The sequence below is a fragment of the Oncorhynchus kisutch genome, linkage group LG26, assembly GCF_002021735.2.
Source record: "Oncorhynchus kisutch isolate 150728-3 linkage group LG26, Okis_V2, whole genome shotgun sequence".
NCBI classification, from domain to species: Eukaryota; Metazoa; Chordata; class Actinopteri; order Salmoniformes; family Salmonidae; genus Oncorhynchus; species Oncorhynchus kisutch.
In genome coordinates this window covers 30,730,230-30,749,919 of record NC_034199.2, presented here as the reverse complement: position 1 = coordinate 30,749,919, position 19,690 = coordinate 30,730,230, and the positions used below count along the sequence as shown (strand labels likewise).

Genomic DNA, 19,690 nt, shown 5'->3' with positions numbered 1-19,690 from the left:
ACAGCCTGAACTTGAAATGGATTAAAATCATTTTTTCATCTATTTCAACTCATCTAGACACAAAACCCCATTATTACAAAATAAAAAAATGTTTTTTTGAAATATTTTTTGAAAACTGTAACTAGGCCAGTCAGGAACATTCATTGTTGTCTTGGTAAGCAAGTGTATATTTGGCCTTGTGTTTTAGGCCATTGTCCTACTGAAAGGTACATTTGTCTCCCAGTGTCTGTTCAAAAGCAGACCGAACCAGGTTTCCCTCTAGGATTTTGCCTGTGCTTAGCTCTACTCAGTTTATTTGTATCCTAAAAAACTCCCTAGTCCTTGCTGATGACAAACATACCCATAATATGATGCAGCCACCACCATGCTTGAAAATATGAAGTGGTACTCAGTGATGTGTTGTGTTGGATTTGTCCCAAACATAACACGTTGTATTCAGGACAGAAAAGTTCATTTCTATGCCACATTTTTTGCAGTTTACTTTAGTGACTTGTTGCAAACAGGCCTCCTTTTCACCCTGTCATTTAAGTTAGTATTGTGGAGTATGTACAATGTTGTTGATCCATCCTCAGTTTTCTCCTATCACAGCTATTAAACTCTATAACTGTTTTAAAGTCACCATTGGCCAAATGGTGAAATCCCTGAGTGGTTTCCTTCCTCTCTGTCAACGGAGTTAGGAAGGACGCCTCTATCTTTGTAGTGACTGGGTGCATTAATACACCATCCAAAGTGTAATTAATAACTTCACCATGCTCAAAGGGATATTCAGTGTCTGCTCTGCTCTGTATTTGTTGTAGAAAATATTTCTTACCATCAGGGACATACTATTGGATAATGATGACATTCTCACACTCTCCACTTCAAGAATTCAGTCAGTCAGAGAGGGGACAAGACAAAAGACTACAGTAAATCTTTAAATTACTTTAGAGTTTATTCAAAGAGAAAAGACCTTCAGGAAAATACAAGACTTCCTGTCATACACAGAGAGCACATAAGTTAGAGTAGCATGGAAGAAACACTGGAGAAAAACACCCAAGCCTGACTGACATCCAAGCCTGACTGACATCCAAGCCTGACTGACACCCAAGCCTGACTGACACCCAAGCCTGACTGACACCCAAGCCTGACTGACACCCAAGCCTGACTGACACCCAAGCCTGATGACATCCAAGCCTGACTGACATCCAAGCCTGACTGACACCCAAGACGGCAAGGAACGGACTTTGTCACTACAATGTCCCCACAATGCTGGGAACGACATTATGGGATCATCTGGAAAATCAAATGTTGCATGTGTATTCTTTATTGTGTTTTGAGTTGTTTGAGAAAAAAAACTTTAAAAATGGCATAATTTAGGATTATTGATAAATCATGTTCAATATAAAACAAGCTAAAAAAAACTAATATCATGATACACATTAGTGTAACAAAACATTGCCTCTGTAAACATTGCCATTTTCTCAACCTAACATGAGCGTTATAATATTCAACCACTGCAAAGTACATAAACTATTGTTAAGCTTCTTAACTAAGTCTAAAACTTAATGCTTCAAGTGAGATCTTAAAAAAGTATATTTATCAACATAGTGGTTTCGTCATTCTTTTTACACTTTTAATGTTGCCCTATTGGCACTTTTATAAAACATAAAATCAGCAAGTGACTGCTTTTCAGATTGCGAAGAAATTGTTGTCTGTCTTTCCATTAATAGAATATCAATAACCATAACCTTAATAAACTCACTTATGCCACTCATGAAGGCCTTGATGTAACCAAAAAGACATAGTGGGACAGTGCTGGGGGTGGGGGGGCTATTCAACACACACACATACAGCATTGGGGTTCACTTTTCAAACAGGTTTCTTTTTCCATATATAAAAAAGGTTGGCTTGTGAAACAATTCTGTGATGTATAATTTGCAGTGCCTTTCCCACAGCTCTACACACAATGAATGGCATGACTGTTAGTAGGAGAAAGACTCAACTCAGAGAGTGATTGACCCACTATGGAGTCTGACACACAGTTAGGGTAGAGAATCTGTCCCCTTGGGTGAAATAGCTTTGATCCATCATCACCATTAAACCACAGTTGTGTTCCTTGGGAAGAGTAGGGTAATCCTACTCAGGAAAATAATATTCATGTTGTTTGTCTCCATGGTTTAGGCAGGTCAGATACCCTGTCGTGAGAGAGTCGTGGCAGGGAATATTGCAGTGTATTGAATAGTCTTCAGATGTACAGACTATACCCTTTAACAGTGAACAACAACAAAAAATAATCTTCCCAAAGTGGGTTTCTGTGGTGAACACCTTCAGAGAGCTGTAGAATCACAGATGTCACCCATGCTCTGCTCTCCTCTGATTTGAAACAGTTGTTTTGATTTGCCTTCCATTAACAAGCTGACACATCACACGAGAAGGACAAGAAGTAGAGCTCAAGACTTCTTTATTGAGCCTGGCAATGTTTTTTTTTTTTGAGTTAAACACTGAGGTCTAAAGCCCTGTTAGCGCATCAGGTTGATTACGCTACTGTGAGCAAACTGGCCCCACAGGAAACTACTGTAGCCTAGCAACTTCTCAACTCAGAGCTGTTAACGCTTAAGCCCCGATTCACTTTAAAACATTGAGTTTTTGAAAGGAGTCACAACCTAGTCTCAGAAACGATTCAGAATTGCCCCAAAAACCGACATCTTCCTTAGAGCCTCCTTTGTTTAATATTCACTTGTGTCAACTTGAAATTGATCACTTGTGACAAGGAACAAAAATAAAATTCTCATGCCTTTGACCACCACACAGTATATTTCTTTCTACATTCTTGACACTTAGTGCATTGCATTCATAAAAAGATACCAATGAAAAACAACAATAAAACACCACCATTATTTCCATCCACAGTCTATGAGTCCATTGAGGTTTGCTGACCATGTGTAACCTTTCTGCTACAAAAACATACATTGACACCCCTCCTCTCTCATCTATTGGCCCCTACTACCACACACATACTGTATATGACCTGAACCTTCTCCTCCACTCTCTTTTATTATATCTGTCTATTCACATCAGGACCATGTCCTCCATCCTGGACTCTGATGGTACAAGCCGGATCACAGCGTCATGTTGGACTGAGGATTCCACTAACATGACAATTGAAACTATGAATGATATTAAATTAATATTTATTATACATAGATACTATTTAAATGTTTTACCCACCCACTCTCTGACTCAAAGCATTTGAATGTGTTGTGGGTTGAAATAAAAGCAAAGAAAACTGGAGGCTATGTGCATTGTGATTTTTAAAACCAAGGTAAAATAAATATTAACTCCAAATACTTACTTTTTTTTAGGGAATCATAATAAAATAAAAAACACTATTTCAAAGTCCATCTGGTTCAAATGTTTTTACATGAACTTGCACATTAAAATACGGTAGCTGTCCTAACTATCAACACACTCCAGCTGAGTCCACTCAGATAACAGACTTACGGTAAAACAGCATTGAGCCTAGAACCAATTGGCTCCCTTGCACAGCTTCTTTATTCCCACCTCCTCCCTGACTGACAGCTTCAACACCCCCCCCCCCCCCCCCCCCCCGCAGTCAGCAATCATTGGACCCAACAGAAAGACATTGACATACACTACTGTAGCATTAACACTGTATGCTCCGCCCCCTGCCCCTCCTTCGCTAAGGAAAGGAAGGGGAGGGGGACTCCTGAAATACGAGCAGAAGATGCACAGAGTAGTTAGTAGTAGACTTCAAGCCCATACCACAGTCGGGAACTAGGAACGACACACACACACACACACACACGCCTTCAGGGCAATGGCCCCGCACAGACGTGTGTCCACAACCTGTTGAGCACCAAAGTGGGGCAAACTGTTCACCCCCTTTCTTCACATTTTTTTATTTGATTTAGAATCAATTAACTTCATTTTTTTTTTTTACAATTCTCATATCTGGTATTCACGGCTGGGGCGACGTCATCTGCCAGGTCGCAATTGTAAATGAGAACGTGTTCTCAACTTGCCTACCTGGTTAAATAAAGGTGAGAAAAAAAAACAAGATGTTGTGTATCCTCAATATAGCACGATGCCCCGGGTCGAAGGTCATGATTATGTCGGAGGTGGTTGGCTTTTGACCGATGGCATCGTTGAACGTCGGGTAAAACGTGGTTGGTTGGTTTCCAGTGTAGAGGGGGTGTAGTCTCTCTACCAGCTGAGCAGAGAGGTGCGCCCCAGGGTCATAAAGTACACCTGGCTGGCTCCTCCGGATCGCACCGAGGCAAAGAACACCTGCGGATGGGAACACATGCACACACGCCAGTCAATAATGAAACAAATCAGTGACATCAGTAATGACCTTAGTGATCACTGTTTTACAGCCTGTGTTCGTAATGGATGCTCAGTTAAACGACCTGTCCTGATTTGTCAGACGCTTGCTAAAAAACTTTAATGAGCAAGCCTTCCTTCAAGACCCGGCCTCTGTAAATTGGTATAGAATCAGCTTGATCCCCTCTGTCGAAGACGCTTTGACCTTTTAAAAAAATATTTTCAGTGGTATTGTTAACAAATACGCCCCCATAAAGAAAATGAGAATTAACAACAGGTTCAGCCCCTGGTTCGACGGTGATCTGGCAGAATTACTCCACCTCAAGAAGTCCATTTGGTGAAAGGCTTGGCACACGCATACTCAGGCTGACTGGCTCTAGTTCAGGAAAATTAGAAATAAGTACACTCAGGTGAGCAGTTCTCTCTCTGTGGGTCTAATCCCAAGAAGTTCTGGAAAACGGTTAAAGACCTGGAGAATAAACCCTCCTCCTCACAGCTGCCCATGTCCCTTAATGTTGATGATGTGGCTGTTACTGACAAGGAGCACATGGCTGAGCTCTTTAAATCACCACTTCATTAAGTCAGGATTCCTATTTGACTCAGCCATTGCCCGTCCAACATTTCCTCATCTCCCACTCCTTCCAATGCGACTAACCCCGATGCTCCTCCCTCTTTTTCCACTGCCCCGCTACAAAGTTTCTCACTGCAGGCAGTCACTGAGTTGACTTGGCCAAAGCTTTTGATACAGTAGACCATTACATTATTGTGGGCCGACTAAGGAGTGTTGGTGTCTCTGAGGGGTCTTTGGCCTGGTTTGCTAACTACCTCTCTCATAGAGTGCAGTGTATAAAGTCAGAACATCTGCTGTCTCAGCCACTGCCTGTCACCAAGGGAGTACCTCAAGGCTCGATCCTAGTCCCCACACGCTTCTCAATTTACATCAACAACATAGCTCAGGCAGTAGGAAGCTCTCTCATCCATGTATATGCAGATGATAGTCTTCTACACAGCGGGGCCCTCCCCGGATTTTGTGTTAAACGCTCTACGACAAAGCTTTCTTAGTGTCAAGCAAGCTTTCTCTGACCTTAACCATGTTCTGAACACCTCTAAAACAAAAGGTCACGTGATTTGGTAAGAAGAATGCCCCTCTCCCTACTGGTGTGATTACTACCTCGAAGGGTTTAGAGCTTGAGGTAGTCACCTCATACAAGTACTTGGGAGTAGGGCTAGACGGTACAATGTCCTTCTCTCAGCACATATCAAAGCGGCAGGCGAAGGTTAAATCTAGACTTGGTTTCCTCTATTGTAATCACTTCTCTTTCACCCCAGCTGCCAAACTAACCCTGATTCAGATGACCATCCTACCCACGCTAGATTACGGAGATATAATTTATAGATCGGCAGGTAAGGGTGCTCTCAAGCGGCTAGATTTTCTTTACCATTCGGCCATCAGATTTCCCACCTCACTTTATTCTATACATCTCTGCAAACTGGTCATCTCTGTGTACCCGTCGCAAGACCCACTGGTTGATGTTTATGTATAAAACCCTCTTGGGCCTCACTCCCCCCTATCTGAGATACCTACTGCAGCCCTCATCCTCCACATGCAACACCGGTTCTGCCAGTCACATTCTTTTAAAGGTCCCCAAAGCACACACATCCCTGTGTCACTCCTCTTTTCAGTTCGCTGCAGCTAGCGTCTGGAAAGAGCTGCAACAAACACTCAAATCTCCATCTCTTCATTCAAAGACTCAATCATAGACACTCTTACTGACAGTGTGGCTGCTTTGCGTGATATATTATTGTCTCTACCTTCTTGCCTTCTTGTGCTGTTGTCTGTGCCCAATAATGCTTGTACCATGTTGTGCTGCTGCCATGTTGTGTTGCTACCATGTTGTTGTCATGTGCTGTTTCTACAATGCTGTGTTGTCATGTGTTGCTGCCATGCTATGTTGTTGTCTTAGGTCGCTCTTTATGTAGTGTTGTGGTGTCTTGTCCTATATTTGTATTTTTAATCCCACCCCTCATCCCCGCTGGAGTCCTTTTGCCTTTTGGCAAAATTATAAATAAGAACTTAACTGACTTGCCTAGTTAAATAAAGGTTAAATAAAATAATTAAATAAAAACATCATCGGTTAGTTACCACTGCCACAAAGTCACAACTGTTGGACATGTCTCCATGCTGCTGTGCTGTTTGTTGCTACTTGGCTACCTACCAACCTTTTGGTTTTTACATTTACTAACCGTTTAATCAAAATCTGCATTTAATACATTTACCAATGTCTTAGTTTTTACCTCGCTCAACTATTTTCATTCAACTTTTTCACCCCGGACGCTTTATCTGGACATGGTTCTACAGGACCTCCACCAGCCAAAGCTAAATAGTAACATTAACACTATGACATTTAGCAGTAGCTGTACTCATAATATATAGGAGAACTATCGCCTTATGGTGAGGATAGCTGTGTTGCCAGCACAGCTTCAGATGCAATCGTTAGGCAAGGGTAATTTAAGTGTAGGAAAGGATGAAACAGCATCTGTGCCACCAGTAAGTAGAGATAGTAGTATAAATATCCCCATAAGGTACCCGCAGCCGGACAATTTTCTGGAAAGAAATGCTGTCGGCATACTCAACAGGTGTCGCTCATTCAGCCGACAGAAACTTTCAACCGGTTTACCCCATTAAGCATTGACTCAGTCAGAGGCCGAGCCTTCTCAGGTCTCTCCTCCACCCGCTACAGGGTCTGAGCTGCCGAAGCCACCCATTATTAGCTCTGACAAATTGAAAACCCTAGTCATTGGCAACTCCATAACCCGCAGTATTAGACTTAAAAATAATAATCCAGCGATCATACACTGTTTACCAGGGGGCAGGGTTACAGACGTAAAAGCTAAAGCTAAAACTGGCGAGCGTAGAGAGTATAGAGATATTGTTATCCACGTCGGCACCAACGATGTTAGGATGAAACAGTCAGAGGTCACCAAGAGCAACATAGCTTCAGTGTGTAAATCAGCGAGAAAGATGTGTCGGCATCAAGTAATTGTCTCTGGCCCCCTCCCAGTTGGGGGGAGTGATGAGCTCTACAGCAGAGTCTCTGGCCCCCTCCCAGTTAGGGGGAGTGATGAGCTCTCACAACTCAATCGCTGGTTGAAAACTGTTTTCTGCCCTTCCCAAAAGATAGAATTTGTAGATAATTGGCCCCCTTTCTGGGACTCACCCACAAACAGGTCCAAGCCTGGCCTGCTGAGGAGTGACTGACTCCATCCTAGCTGGAGGGGTGCTCTCATCTTATCTATGAACATAGACAGGGCTCTAACTCCTCTAGCTCCACAATGAGATAGCCTGCTACCTGGCCTGCAACCTGATAGCCAGCCTGCCAGCTCAGTGGAGTCTGCCACTAGCACAGCCAATGTAGTCAGCTCAGCTATCCCCATTGAGACAGTGTCTGTGCCTCGATCTAGGTTGAGAAAAACAGAAAATGGCAGTGTTCGCTTTAGCAATCTCACTGGAATAAAGACCTCCTCCATTCCTGTCATTATTGAAAGAGATTGTGATATCTCACATCTCAAAATAGGGTTACTTAATGTTAGATTCCTCACATCCAAGGCAATTATAGTCAATGAACTAATCACGGATCATAATCTTTATGTGATTGGCCTGACTGTAACATGCCTTAAGCCTGATGAATTTACTGTGTTAAATGAGGCCTCTCCTCCTGGTTACACTAGTGAGCGTCTAGTCATGTAATCTATGCAGCCTAATCAATAAATTTTTATATCTACTGTTTACAGGCCTCCTGCGCCGTATACAGCGTTTCTCATGGAGTTCCCTGAAGGACGTCAGAGTACAAAATTGGGTAAACACCTATCCGAGGATCTAAATTTAACCATGCGTAATACCCTAGATGCAGTCACACCAGTCCCACCCCTAAAAACAAGTATTTGTCACAAGAAACTAGCTCCCTGGTATACAGAAAATACCCGGGCCCTGAAACAAGATTCCAGAAAATTGGAACGGAAATGACGCTCCACCAAATTGGAAGTCATCCGACTGCTCAATCATCCAATTTTTCTAATTGCAATTTAAGCAAATTACAGACTCCTCTTTGAATCTGCATATTTCTCCATAGCTCAGTTGTCCTGAGTCTGCAAAGACTGTCAGGACCTTGGATCAATGGAGATCCAAGCATTTTAATTTTGTATCTCTTGACACATTCATGAAAATAGTTATGGCCTCTAAAGTGTCAAGCTGCATACTGGACTCTATTCCAACTAAACTACTGAAAGAGCTACATCCTGTGCTTGACCCTCCTATGTTGAACACAATAAATGGCTCCCTATCCACCGGATGTGTACCAAACTCACTAAAAGCGGCAGTAATACATTTTCTTGAAAAAGCTACACCTTGACCCGGAAAATGTAAAAATCGGCCTATATCGAACCTCTTCAATATTATACCTCTTGGTGATGTCATTCGGAAACACAATGTCAACTTTCACTGCTATGAGGATGACAACATTTGATGAAACATTGTGAAGCCCCAGAATTTCCTACCTGGAAGCCTGTGTTTCAGACATAAGGAAGTGGATGGTGGCAAATGTTTAACTTTTAAACTCTGAAAAAACAGAGATGCTAGTTCTAGTTCCCAAGAAACAAAGAGATCTGCTGTTGGATCTGACAATACATCTTGAAGGTTGTACAGTCTCAAAACAGTGAAGGACCAATAATATTTCAAGGACAACTTTATTCCATCTTCTTAACATTGCAAAAACGATGTGGTAGAATTACAACATTATGTTAAACACATTACCTTTATATTCAAATGTAATTCCTATTTTAGTATTTTCACAATGTCTGTCCTTCTGAGAGGAGTCTCTGAGGCTTAACGCTGACGGCTGATTTACGATGCCTGGGTGATAAAACCTAAAAACTGCATTCCATTCCATGATTAGTGTCTGGGTGCCAGTCTGCCAGTACCAGGCATAACCTCCCTCCAGTTTATTTCTCCCACGTGGCAGATGAATACTGGACTTCATAAATTAAGTGAAGGACCTGGTGTCCTATGTTGCATTAGTATTTGTGTATAGTAGAAAAAGTAGAAAATTACCTAGAGACAGAAACCCGGTGCAATGTAAATCTTGCTGTCCATTGCATGAGAGCACAATCTACCTTTGTATAATTTCACAAATCTGGTGTTTGTTCCATATTCAGGTGGATGTGTCTTAACTATAAAATGCTGTGGCTTAGTTCTGCTCGTAGAGTTCTCAGTGATTACCTTAAGGGTGGCTATCGACCAACTCCATTACTGTAGTAATTAAAAAAAGAAAGTTAAATTGTTTTGAAGAAATCTAAGTCTCTCTCCTTTGACTAGAATAATTCCACGACACCATGCTTTTGTCACATCTATAGAAGAAAGTATCATAAAACACGGGACGAGATGTTAAAAACTGTCCATTGTGCCAATAGATGGTATGCACTCACATGAGATTTTCCGTGATGTTGACAGAGTGGCATGAGAGGTTTATTTCTTAGACTGGGTTAAGATGTCAATTTTGGGACACATCCTCAGTAGTGTGCCTTCGAATCAGTGGGTGTTTCGCCCTATAATCACTAAACACCCTCATCAAAGGTGGCCAGCTAAAGGGTGATCAAGCCTTAGGTTGTGTCCCATGCCCAATTAAGACTATGCAAGGCAGGGGTGTCCACTTCCCTGAGCCAGCCCTACAGCTGACCGCATACCTCATATGCCCTCCTCAAGTTGGAGGGATCTGAATTGGGTTCTCATGTGGGGGTGGGGGGCGTCATGAAGTTATAGCCCAGCAAAGGTCCTTCCGTTTGATCCAGATCCACTGGCTGCCTCTTTCAGCTGCTTGAGAAACTGCTCTGACAGTCTGCCGCAGAGCCTGTCCATGGATTCCAAGTTCTTTCAGCAACCTGACGGTGGAAGAAGCCACGAATCCTCTGCATCCCACTTCAACTGGCCAGACTTTTGCATTCCAGCCATGCTGAGTTGCGTCTGCTGTCAACTCTGTGTAACACAGTTTCTTACGCTCGTAGGCCTCTTCAGAGTTTTGCCACGGGACTGTGAGCTCTATGATGTACACAGCCTTTTGTGAAGGGGACCAGAGTACCATGTCTGGCCTAAGGTTGGTAGAAGCAAGGTGGGAAAATGAGTTGCTGGCCAATATCGAAAAGCATCTTCCAGTCCCGGGCCATGGCTAGGTGTCCAGTTCCTGGCTTCGTAGGAGGATGCTTGGGCCTTTTCTGTCCCTCCCGGATGAATGTTGTTGTTTTGATGGGATTGCTTGTTTTTGGAGGTAATGGTTGCACTCCTCTTGGTCTCAAGTGCTGCAGCCAGGCTCTTGAGGACCTGCTTGTGCCTCCAGGTGTAGCGGCCTTGTGAGAAGCTGGTCTTGCAACCTGTCATTATATGCCTGAGAGTCGCTGGAGCTGGGCAGAAGGGGCAGGTCGGGACCTCGCCATACCATTGATGTAGGTTTTTTGGTGATGGAAGCACATCATAAACAGCTCTTATGATGAAGCTGATGTTGCTTGCCTCCATTTGCAAAAGCTCACTCCAGTTGATCTTTCTCCTCTCCAGGCCTTCCCAACGCGTCCATTGCCCTTGTTTAGCAAGAGAGACAGCCTTTGCACTTCTTGCAGTCTCCTCCTGTCTGCGCACCTCCTCGACCACCAGCTTCCTGCGTTCAGATGCTGTTGCCTTATGGAACGTTGGTTTGCTTGCTGCCAGGCCAAAGCCTCCTCTTCCATGCTGGATATTCCCCACAATGTCTTGGTGTCTCAGGGCTGATGTTGCTTGCCTTGGATGATGTCCATTTCCGTCCAGTTTGTAGGGGAGGTGCAGCCTTGCTAATGGTCTGGTCTTTGGAGTCCTTCAATGTCATCTGAAGTCTTACTTTAGAGCACTTGTACTCCTCCGTTAGACTTGTAAGAGGTTGTTCAAGGACCCCTTTGCCATAGAGGCCGATGTTACTCAGGCATCGTGGGACACCCAGCCATTTCTTCACGTATGAGGTAATGATTCGCTCCATCTTCTCCACTGTTGTTATTGGGACCTCATAGACAGTGAGTGGCCACATTACCCGGGGGAGAAGTCCAAACTGTAGTCACCAAAGCTTGAGCTTCCCAGGCAGTAGGGTCTTGTTGATGTTCTCAAGACCGTCGGTGATGTCCTGCCTTACTTGCTGCACTTGATCTTTATCCCGGAGGCTTTTGTTGTACCATCTACCCAGGCTCTTGACGGGTTGCTCAGACACCGTTGGTATCGGGTCATCTCCAATGCAGAACCTCACATCTTTAAGCTGTCCCTTGACTATGGAGATGCTTCGAGATTTGCTTGGCTTGATTTTCATCCGGGCCCACTTGATGTTATCCTGCCATTTTGCAAGTAGCCGCCTGGTGCATGCTGCAGTGGTGGTCAGTGTAGTCATGTCATCCATGTATGCTCGGATAGGTGGGAGCCCTTCCTTAGTTCTCTCACTGCCAACCACCCATCTCGATGCCCTGATGATGACTTCCATGGCCATAGTGAAGGCCAGAGGTGAAATTGTACAGCCTGCCATTATGCCTACTTCCAAGTGCTGCCATGTTGTTGTGAAGTCAGGTGTTGTGAAACACAATTGCAGGTCTTGGAAATAGGCGTTTACCAGTGTAGTGATGGGTTCTTGTACGTGGAAAATGTTGAAGGATTCCCAGAGGAGTTCATGGGGAACTGAGCCAAAGGCATTGGCCAGGTCGAGGAAGATGACAGAGGTCTCTCTTGTCCTTCTTAGCTTTTTGGATCTGGTGCCAAATCATACTCCAGGCAACCAGAGAAACCAGGAATGCCTGATTTCTGTACAGATGTATCAATGTACTTGTTCCTTTCTAGGTAAGTCGACAGCCTCTGTGCTATTATACTGAAAAATATCTTCCCTTCGACGTTGAGAAGGGAGATTGGTCGGAATTGACTGATGTCTGTCGCATCCTTCTCTTTCGGGATTAGCACACCACCAGCCCTTCGCCATGTTTTATTTCCTTCTGCCACACTATCCTCATGAGCCTCCAAAGAAAGCGTAGAACATCCGGGGCGTTCTTGTAAAGCTTGTATGGTACTCCATTAGGCCCAGGAGCCGAGGCCGCTCTTGCTCTTCGGACAACGTTCTCTACTTCCTTCCATTTTGGAGGGTCAGTGTCCAGATTGAATTCTGGTGGTTGAATAGGTGGGATGCCATGTGGGATGATTATCTGCTCATGCCTTTTCATGTCCTGGTGGACCTTTTCCTGATGTTCTTCCAGTTCTGGCTTTGGAGTTTTTAGGATTCCGCACTTTTCCTTTGCGAAGAGGTCTTTGACAAACTTAAAGTTTTTTTTATAGAACTGTGATCTTGTGTTCCTTCTTCCTACGAAGTTTCCTTAAGTTTTCCACTCTTCACAAGGTTGCCAGCCGACATTTGATGTCTGCTTGGAGTAGCATGAGACCTTCTCTCTCTGCATCAGAGGCCTTCTTCCACTGCTTTCTCAGCTGCCTTCTCTCTCTCTGACAAGTATCTCGATCTCTTGCTGCCTCCTAGATTTGGCTGGCGCGGGTGGTGTCTTGCCATTTCTCCTTTCGTTTACTCCAAAGCGGTCTTCTCCGTAGTGGTAGATAATGTCTCCCATCCTTTTAAGCTTTTTCTCTGCTGTTCCTACCTGTTCCTATAAGACTCTCTCTTTTCAACAGCTTTGGGCCACTTCACACTCGGTCTGTGCCCTTTGATCTTTTCCTCTTTTAGAAGTCTCTGTGGTTGGGTGAAGCCATGAAAGCCATGAAGCCATGAAACTACTGAACAATTACTCAAATGTTCACCCGGACAATTTATATTGCCCCCCCCCTTTTTATTTTTTTTCACTGCTGCTACACTGTTTATTATCTATGCATAGTCACTTTACCCCGACCTACATGTACAAATTACCTCAACTAACCTGTACCCTCGCACATAGACTTGGTACCGGTACCCCCTTTATATATCCTCATTATTGTTATTGTGTTTCTTTTTATAAAATGTTTTACTTTATTTAGTATTTTCTTAAGTCTATTTATTGAACCACATTGTTAGCTAAGGACTTGTAAGTAAGCATTTCATGGTAAGGTCTACACCTGTTGTATTCTGCGCATGTGACAAATAAAATTAGATTTTGACAGAGTTATTTGTGAAAACAGACCTGGGGAGAGTACCTCCAAATGTGTGTGTACGTGTCCATGGGTCTCACCTTGTCGTTCCTCTCACACAGGAACTTGAGTCTCTGGGCTCTCTTGTGCATGAAGACTCCGTCGAGATGTCCAGTCTCCACAGATCTGATCTCTATGGCTTTCTCCCCCCAGCCCATTATCTGGTTAGAACGGATATAGGCTACAGAGAGAAAGACAAAGAGAGGGATAAGGCGGTGAGATGGCAACCGAGTTAACATGTTTAAATACTTAATTTAAGGACCTATTGTGTGTGAGTGTGTCTGTGTCCACTTACCCACAGAAGTGGGCATCTCGCCCCACTGCAGCACCACGTCCTTGGTGATGCGTCCGTAGGTGTTGACATAGACACCCTCGTCCTCGTAACACACCAGCAGCTCAATGCCATCTGTGTTGGGCAGGATGATGATGGCATGGGACTGGATACTGGTCTGGATCTACAGAGAGACAGACACAGAGACAGAGAGAAAGAGAGCACGAGAGGGAGAGCGAAAGAGGGGGAGAGGGGAAGAGAAAAAAGGATAAGAGAGAGAGTGAAAGAGGGGGAGAGAGTGAAAGAGGGGGAGAGCGAGAAATGATTTATTCAATTAGGAAGTTATCCTTGAAAAAAAAAAGGAGGAAGAGAAGGGGATTTGAGGTTCCATAGACATGAGTGTGCTTCTTACATGGGTGGGCAGGTAGATGTCGTAGACGGCCCCTGAGTCCACGTCCACAGCATGAAATCCGTTACTGGAGCCATAGATTACCTTTAACCTCTGACCCTCCTCCACCGTCAGGTCAACCAGCAGGGGCTTGTGCACCAGGTCACCAAACGACTGCAGGGGTCAACCAGGGGGCAAAGGTTATTCACATACAGTACAGTAGTGTGTGTGCATGTGTGTCGGGGAGTCATTTTATCATTGTCATGACAATTTACAATAGCTGCATGACTAATTGAATAGATGGAAGTGAATATCTGTCATGCATAAGCAGGGGCATCGAAGGTTTCACCTTGAAAGCCATGAACTTGTGGTAGGGTTTCGGTGCCCATGCATAGACCTCCACCGAGTTCTTCAGGGCCAAAACCAAAAACTTGATCCTCTCGTATTTCACTGGGGAATAAACCAGTGGGGGACACATGAGGATGTTGCCATAAGGAGGCACCAACTAACAGGGTCAATTCAGAGCATCCTCAAGACGTTTAATGACACAGTAGCCTTATTGTTTTTAAGTTCTCTGCCCCAGATACTATATGTAGTAGGAAATCAAAGTCTACCAAAATGCTATTAGCTGACATGTATTACAGTCTTATTATCTTACTCAGAGACGTGACAGTACAGAAATGGGACATGGTGTTTGCTGGGTAGACAGAGGGTATTTCGAACGCTGCTGTAGATTTCATTACCAAACTCTGGACTTTATCTCTTCCAACATGTTTCAGTCATGACATGAAGTGCTGACTTATAAAACAGTGGTTCCTAAACATTTCTATGCCAAAACTGTCCTCAATTTTTCTCCGCAAAAATGTACTGGCCAGATGCATGCTGGAGATGGGACATACCAACTTTGTAGTGAACAGCACCCTCCAGGTCACCCACAGTGACCCAGCCCTGCTTCTTCTCCACCTCAGGGTCGTTGTGCAGGATCTTGTTCCTCAACCAGGACAGATAGTACACACGCAACTTGTTCTTCTTGCCTTCATAGGACAGGGTCAGACAAGCGGGAGAGGTCAAGAGTCAGGGTACCTACGATATATAATCCATATGTAATGGCACAGGGGGTGAAGTTTCCCCTAGGATCAGCTTCCCCTCAACCAAACATAAACTTAACCATTAGTGGGGAAAATCCCAAACTGACCTAAGATCAGCATGTAGGGGCAACTTCACCCTACTCCTACCCTATGTCACACCTTGGTCGTTGTATTTTGTGTTTTCGTTATATATATTTGGTCAGGCCAGGGTGTGACAGGGGTTTATGTTATTGTATTTCGTATTGGGGTTTGTAGTATTTGGGATCGCGGCTGATTAGGGGTGTTGTATAGGCTTGGCTGCCTGAGGCGGTTCTCAATCAGCAGTCAGGTGATTCTCGTTGCCTCTGATTGGGAACCGTATTTAGGTAGCCTGAGTTTCGCTTTGTCTTTCGTGGGTGATTGTTCCTGTCTTTGTGTAGTGTTCACCAGATAGGCTGTATTAGGTTTCACGTTCCGTTTGTTGTTTTGTATTTATTATAGTTATTTCATGTATCGTCACTTTTCTTCATTAAAGACATGAGTAACCACCACGCTGCATTTCGGTCCGACTCTCTTTCGACAAACGAAGAACGCCCTTACACCCTACTCCTATGGGTGGAGGAAGCGTCTTTATTGTACACACCAATTTCAATGAATAAAGGTATTATTGGAGTTTTTACTATGTTATTTAATTATTGGTATTATATTAGACATCATTATCAATACTAGTACAGAGGATATGCTGAGTCAATGACAGGGTCTGTATTGTTGTAGAACCTGTACTGAATATTTGACAACACGTTGCAACATAACGGACTATTGTGTTTTTAGATTTAGGTCAAGGTCGAGGTCAAATTGAAAGACAACATTTTCTGTAAACTCACCAACAAGTCGGCACACTCACAAACAACTTTTATATTCATCTACCGAGAATGATAAAGTACAATGACTTGAAGAATAAAAAATATGTATTTCTATCTAAGCTAAAAACTGAAGAAGCAACATCAAATGGTCTCAACAGCTCTTTTGAGCATGGACCCTTTCTTCATTCATTGCAAAATGACATCAAAATGACACTGCATCTATGTCTGTTTCCGTGCTTCCAGCCTGGAAACCTTTGCGTGTGTGTCAGTGGACATGCAATACAAATATATGATGTCGTACACTCTAACTAGACCATTTCCTCCATTTCCTCTGGCTGAATGTCTGTTGGGTGACACCAGAGGAACCAGCGTTGGTTGTTCCAGTGAATGAATGACACGACCACAGCACAGGAAAGAGAAGCAGGAACCTACAGTCAGCCCCAAGCAGGAACCTACAGTCAGCCCCCGCCCGACGATCAGTCAGCCCCCGCCCGACGGTCAGTCAGCAGTCAGTCCCCGCCCGACGGTCAGTCAGTCCCCGCCCGACGGTCAGTCAGTCAGCCCCCGCCCGACGGTCAGTCAGTCAGCCCCCGCCCGACGGTCAGTCAGTCAGCCCCCGCCCGACGGTCAGTCAGCCCCCGCCCGACGGTCAGTCAGCCCCCGTCCGACGGTCTCATCAGAGAGATCAACATCTTAAAAGTGTGTGCATATGTTCTGTGATAGAAAAATGATGTATTCACCTTATTTGTTGGATATGTAAAAATTATTTACTGAACAAAACAGTAAGATATTTCTGTCCTGTTAATGCTGTGTTTTATGGTCTCCACTCTAGCACCTTGCAGCTAGTCTGGTTGTTTGGTTGTTGAGGACATGGGTTTTTACTAGAGATAGCTTGAAGCTGACGATTGATGTTGGTGATAAAAACCTAAAAGCCGGCATTCCAGACAAGATGTGGTGTGTGTGACCTGAGATAGAGATAGCCTGGAAGAGTTCAGAACAATCCCTCATTGTCCATTCTTCCTGGCATCTGGGAAACAAAGCCAGGTTGGGGGTAATACACCATCCTGTGTAGATAACCAAGGTGGCTTATGGGAGATGGAACCACTAAGCATTTTTAGGTCCTATATAATATCACTATTTTCATTACCAGTTAGGCTCTCAGTCTAACAGTCAGAACAAGACTGTTGGGTTGACGATTTCATTATTGCAATAATTCATCGATATTAAATAAAGATGATTGTTTGAAGAAATGACCAAGTCTCTCTCAGTACTGAATTTCATACGACAGTGTTTGCATGCCTGTGTTTTCCCGTGTACAGTTGAAGTCGGAAGTTTACATACACCTTAGCCAAATACATTTAAACTCTGTTTTTCACAATTCCTGGCATTTAATCCAAGTAAAAATTCCCTGTTCTAGGTCAGTTAGGATTACCACTTTATTTTAAGAATGTGAAATGTCAGAATAATAATAGAGATAATTATTTATTTCAGCTTTAAATTCTTTCATCACATTCCCAGTGGGTCAGAATTTTACATACACTCAATTAGTATTTGGTAACATTGCCTTTAAATTGTTTAACTTGGGTCAAACGTTTAGGGTAGCCTTCCTCAAGCTTCCCACAATAAGTTGGGTGAATTTTGACCCATTCCTCCTGACAGAGCCAGTGTAACGGAGTCATGATTGTAGGCTTCCTTGCTCGCACACACTTTTTCAGTTCTGCCCACAAATGTTTTACAGGTTGAGGTCAGGGCTTTGTGATGGCCACTCCAATACCTTGACTTTGTTGTCCTTAAGCCATTTTGCCACAACTTTGGAAGTATGCTTAGGGTCATTGTCCATTTGGAAGACCCATTTGCGACCAAGCTTTAACTTCCTGACTGACGTCTTGAGATGTTGCTTCAATATATCCACATAATTTTCCTCCCTCATGATGTCATCTATTTTGTGAAGTGCACCAGTCCCTCCTGCAGCAAAGCACCCCCACAACATGATGCTGCCACCCCGTGCTTCACGGTTGGGATGGTGTTCTTCGGCTTGCAAGTGTCCCCCATTTTCCTCCAAATATAAAGATGGTCATTATGGCCAAACAGTTCTATTTTTGCTTCATCAGACCAGAGGAGGACATTTCTCCAAAAAGTACAATCTTTGTCCCCATGTGCAATTGCAAACCGTAGTCTGGCTTTTTATGGCAGTTTTGGATCAGTGGCTTCTTCCATGCTGAGCGGCAGAAATCTTGCTTGTTTGTAGGTGACCAAATACAAATAAATTCATAAAAAATCCTACAATGTGATTTTCTGCATTTATTTTTTCTAATTTTGTCTATCATAGTTGAAGTGTACCTATGATGAAAATTACAGGCCTCTCATCTTTTTAAGTGGGAGAACTTGCACAATTGGTGGCTGACTAAATACTTTTTTGCCCCACTGTATCTGGAGTACTTCAACTGTCTTATCCAATGTCCTGTGTGAATTTAAGTATGCTCTCTGTAATTCTCTCTCTCTCTAATTCTCTCTTGGAGGAGGACCTGAGCCCTAGGACCATCTAACATTTAATTTACCTTTATTTAGCCAGGCAAGTCAGTTAAGAACAAATTCTTATTTTCAATGACAGCCTAGGAACAGTGGGTTAACTGCCTGTTCAGGAGCAGAACGACAGATTTGTACCTTGTCAGCTCGGGGGTTTGAACTTGCAACCTTCCGGTTACTAGTCCAATGCTCTAACCACTAGGCTACCCTGCCGCGCCATGATGACTCCTTGCTGTCCCCAGTCCACCTGGCCGTGCTGCTGCTCCAGTTTCAACTGTTCTGCCTGTGGCTATGGAATCCTGACCTGTTCACCGGACGTGCTACCTGTCCCAGAGCTGCTGTTTTCAAATATCTAGAGATAGCAGGAGTGGTAGAGATACTCTTAATGATCGGCTATGAAAAGCCAACTGACATTTACTCCTGAGGTGCTGACTTGCTGCACCCTCGACAACTACTGTGATTATTATTATTTGACCCTGCTGGTCATCTATGAACCTTTGAACATCTTGGCCATGTTCTGTTATAATCTCCACCCGGCACAGCCAGAAGAGGACTGGCCACCCCTCATAGCCTGGTTCCTCTCTAGATTTCGGCCTTTCTAGGGAGTTTTTCCTAGCCACCGTGCTTCTACACCTGCATTGCTTGCTGTTTGGGGTTTTAGGCTGGGTTTTTGTACAGCAATTTGAAATATCAGCTGATGTACGAAGGGCTATATAAATACATTTGATTTGATTTGAATTAGTCTATCAGAAGCTTCTAAAGCCATGACATAATTTTCTGGAATTTTCCAAGACGTTTAAAGGTACAGTCAACTTAGTGTATGTAAACTTCTGACCTACTGGAATTATGATACAGTGAATTATAAGTGAAATAATCTATCTGTCTGTAAACAATTTTTGGAAAAATGACTTGTGTCATGCACAAAGTAGATGTCCTAACCGACAAGAAATTTGTGGAGTGGTTGAAAAACAAGTTTTAATGACTCCAACCTAAGTGTATGTAAACTTCCGACTTCAACTATATGTGTAGTAACTGTGCATG

General features: G+C 43.6%; 1 protein-coding gene across 15 annotated transcripts in view; it reads right to left on the bottom strand.

The window, feature by feature from the left end:
- Window positions 1-912: 912 nt before the first annotated feature.
- Window positions 913-19,690, bottom strand: part of LOC109870709 (mitogen-activated protein kinase kinase kinase kinase 4-like) — a 91,174-nt gene continuing 72,396 nt past the window's right edge. For all 15 annotated transcript variants that reach the window (XM_031805436.1, XM_031805431.1, XM_020461315.2 and 12 more), the window contains 6 exons: window positions 15,093-15,227; window positions 14,543-14,643; window positions 14,218-14,367; window positions 13,830-13,989; window positions 13,576-13,715; window positions 913-4,287 (listed from right to left, as the gene is read on the bottom strand). In XM_031805436.1, coding sequence (XP_031661296.1) covers window positions 4,204-4,287; window positions 13,576-13,715; window positions 13,830-13,989; window positions 14,218-14,367; window positions 14,543-14,643; window positions 15,093-15,227 — 770 coding nt within the window. In that variant the 3' untranslated portion in view covers window positions 913-4,203. The remainder of the gene's footprint in view (window positions 4,288-13,575; window positions 13,716-13,829; window positions 13,990-14,217; window positions 14,368-14,542; window positions 14,644-15,092; window positions 15,228-19,690) is intronic.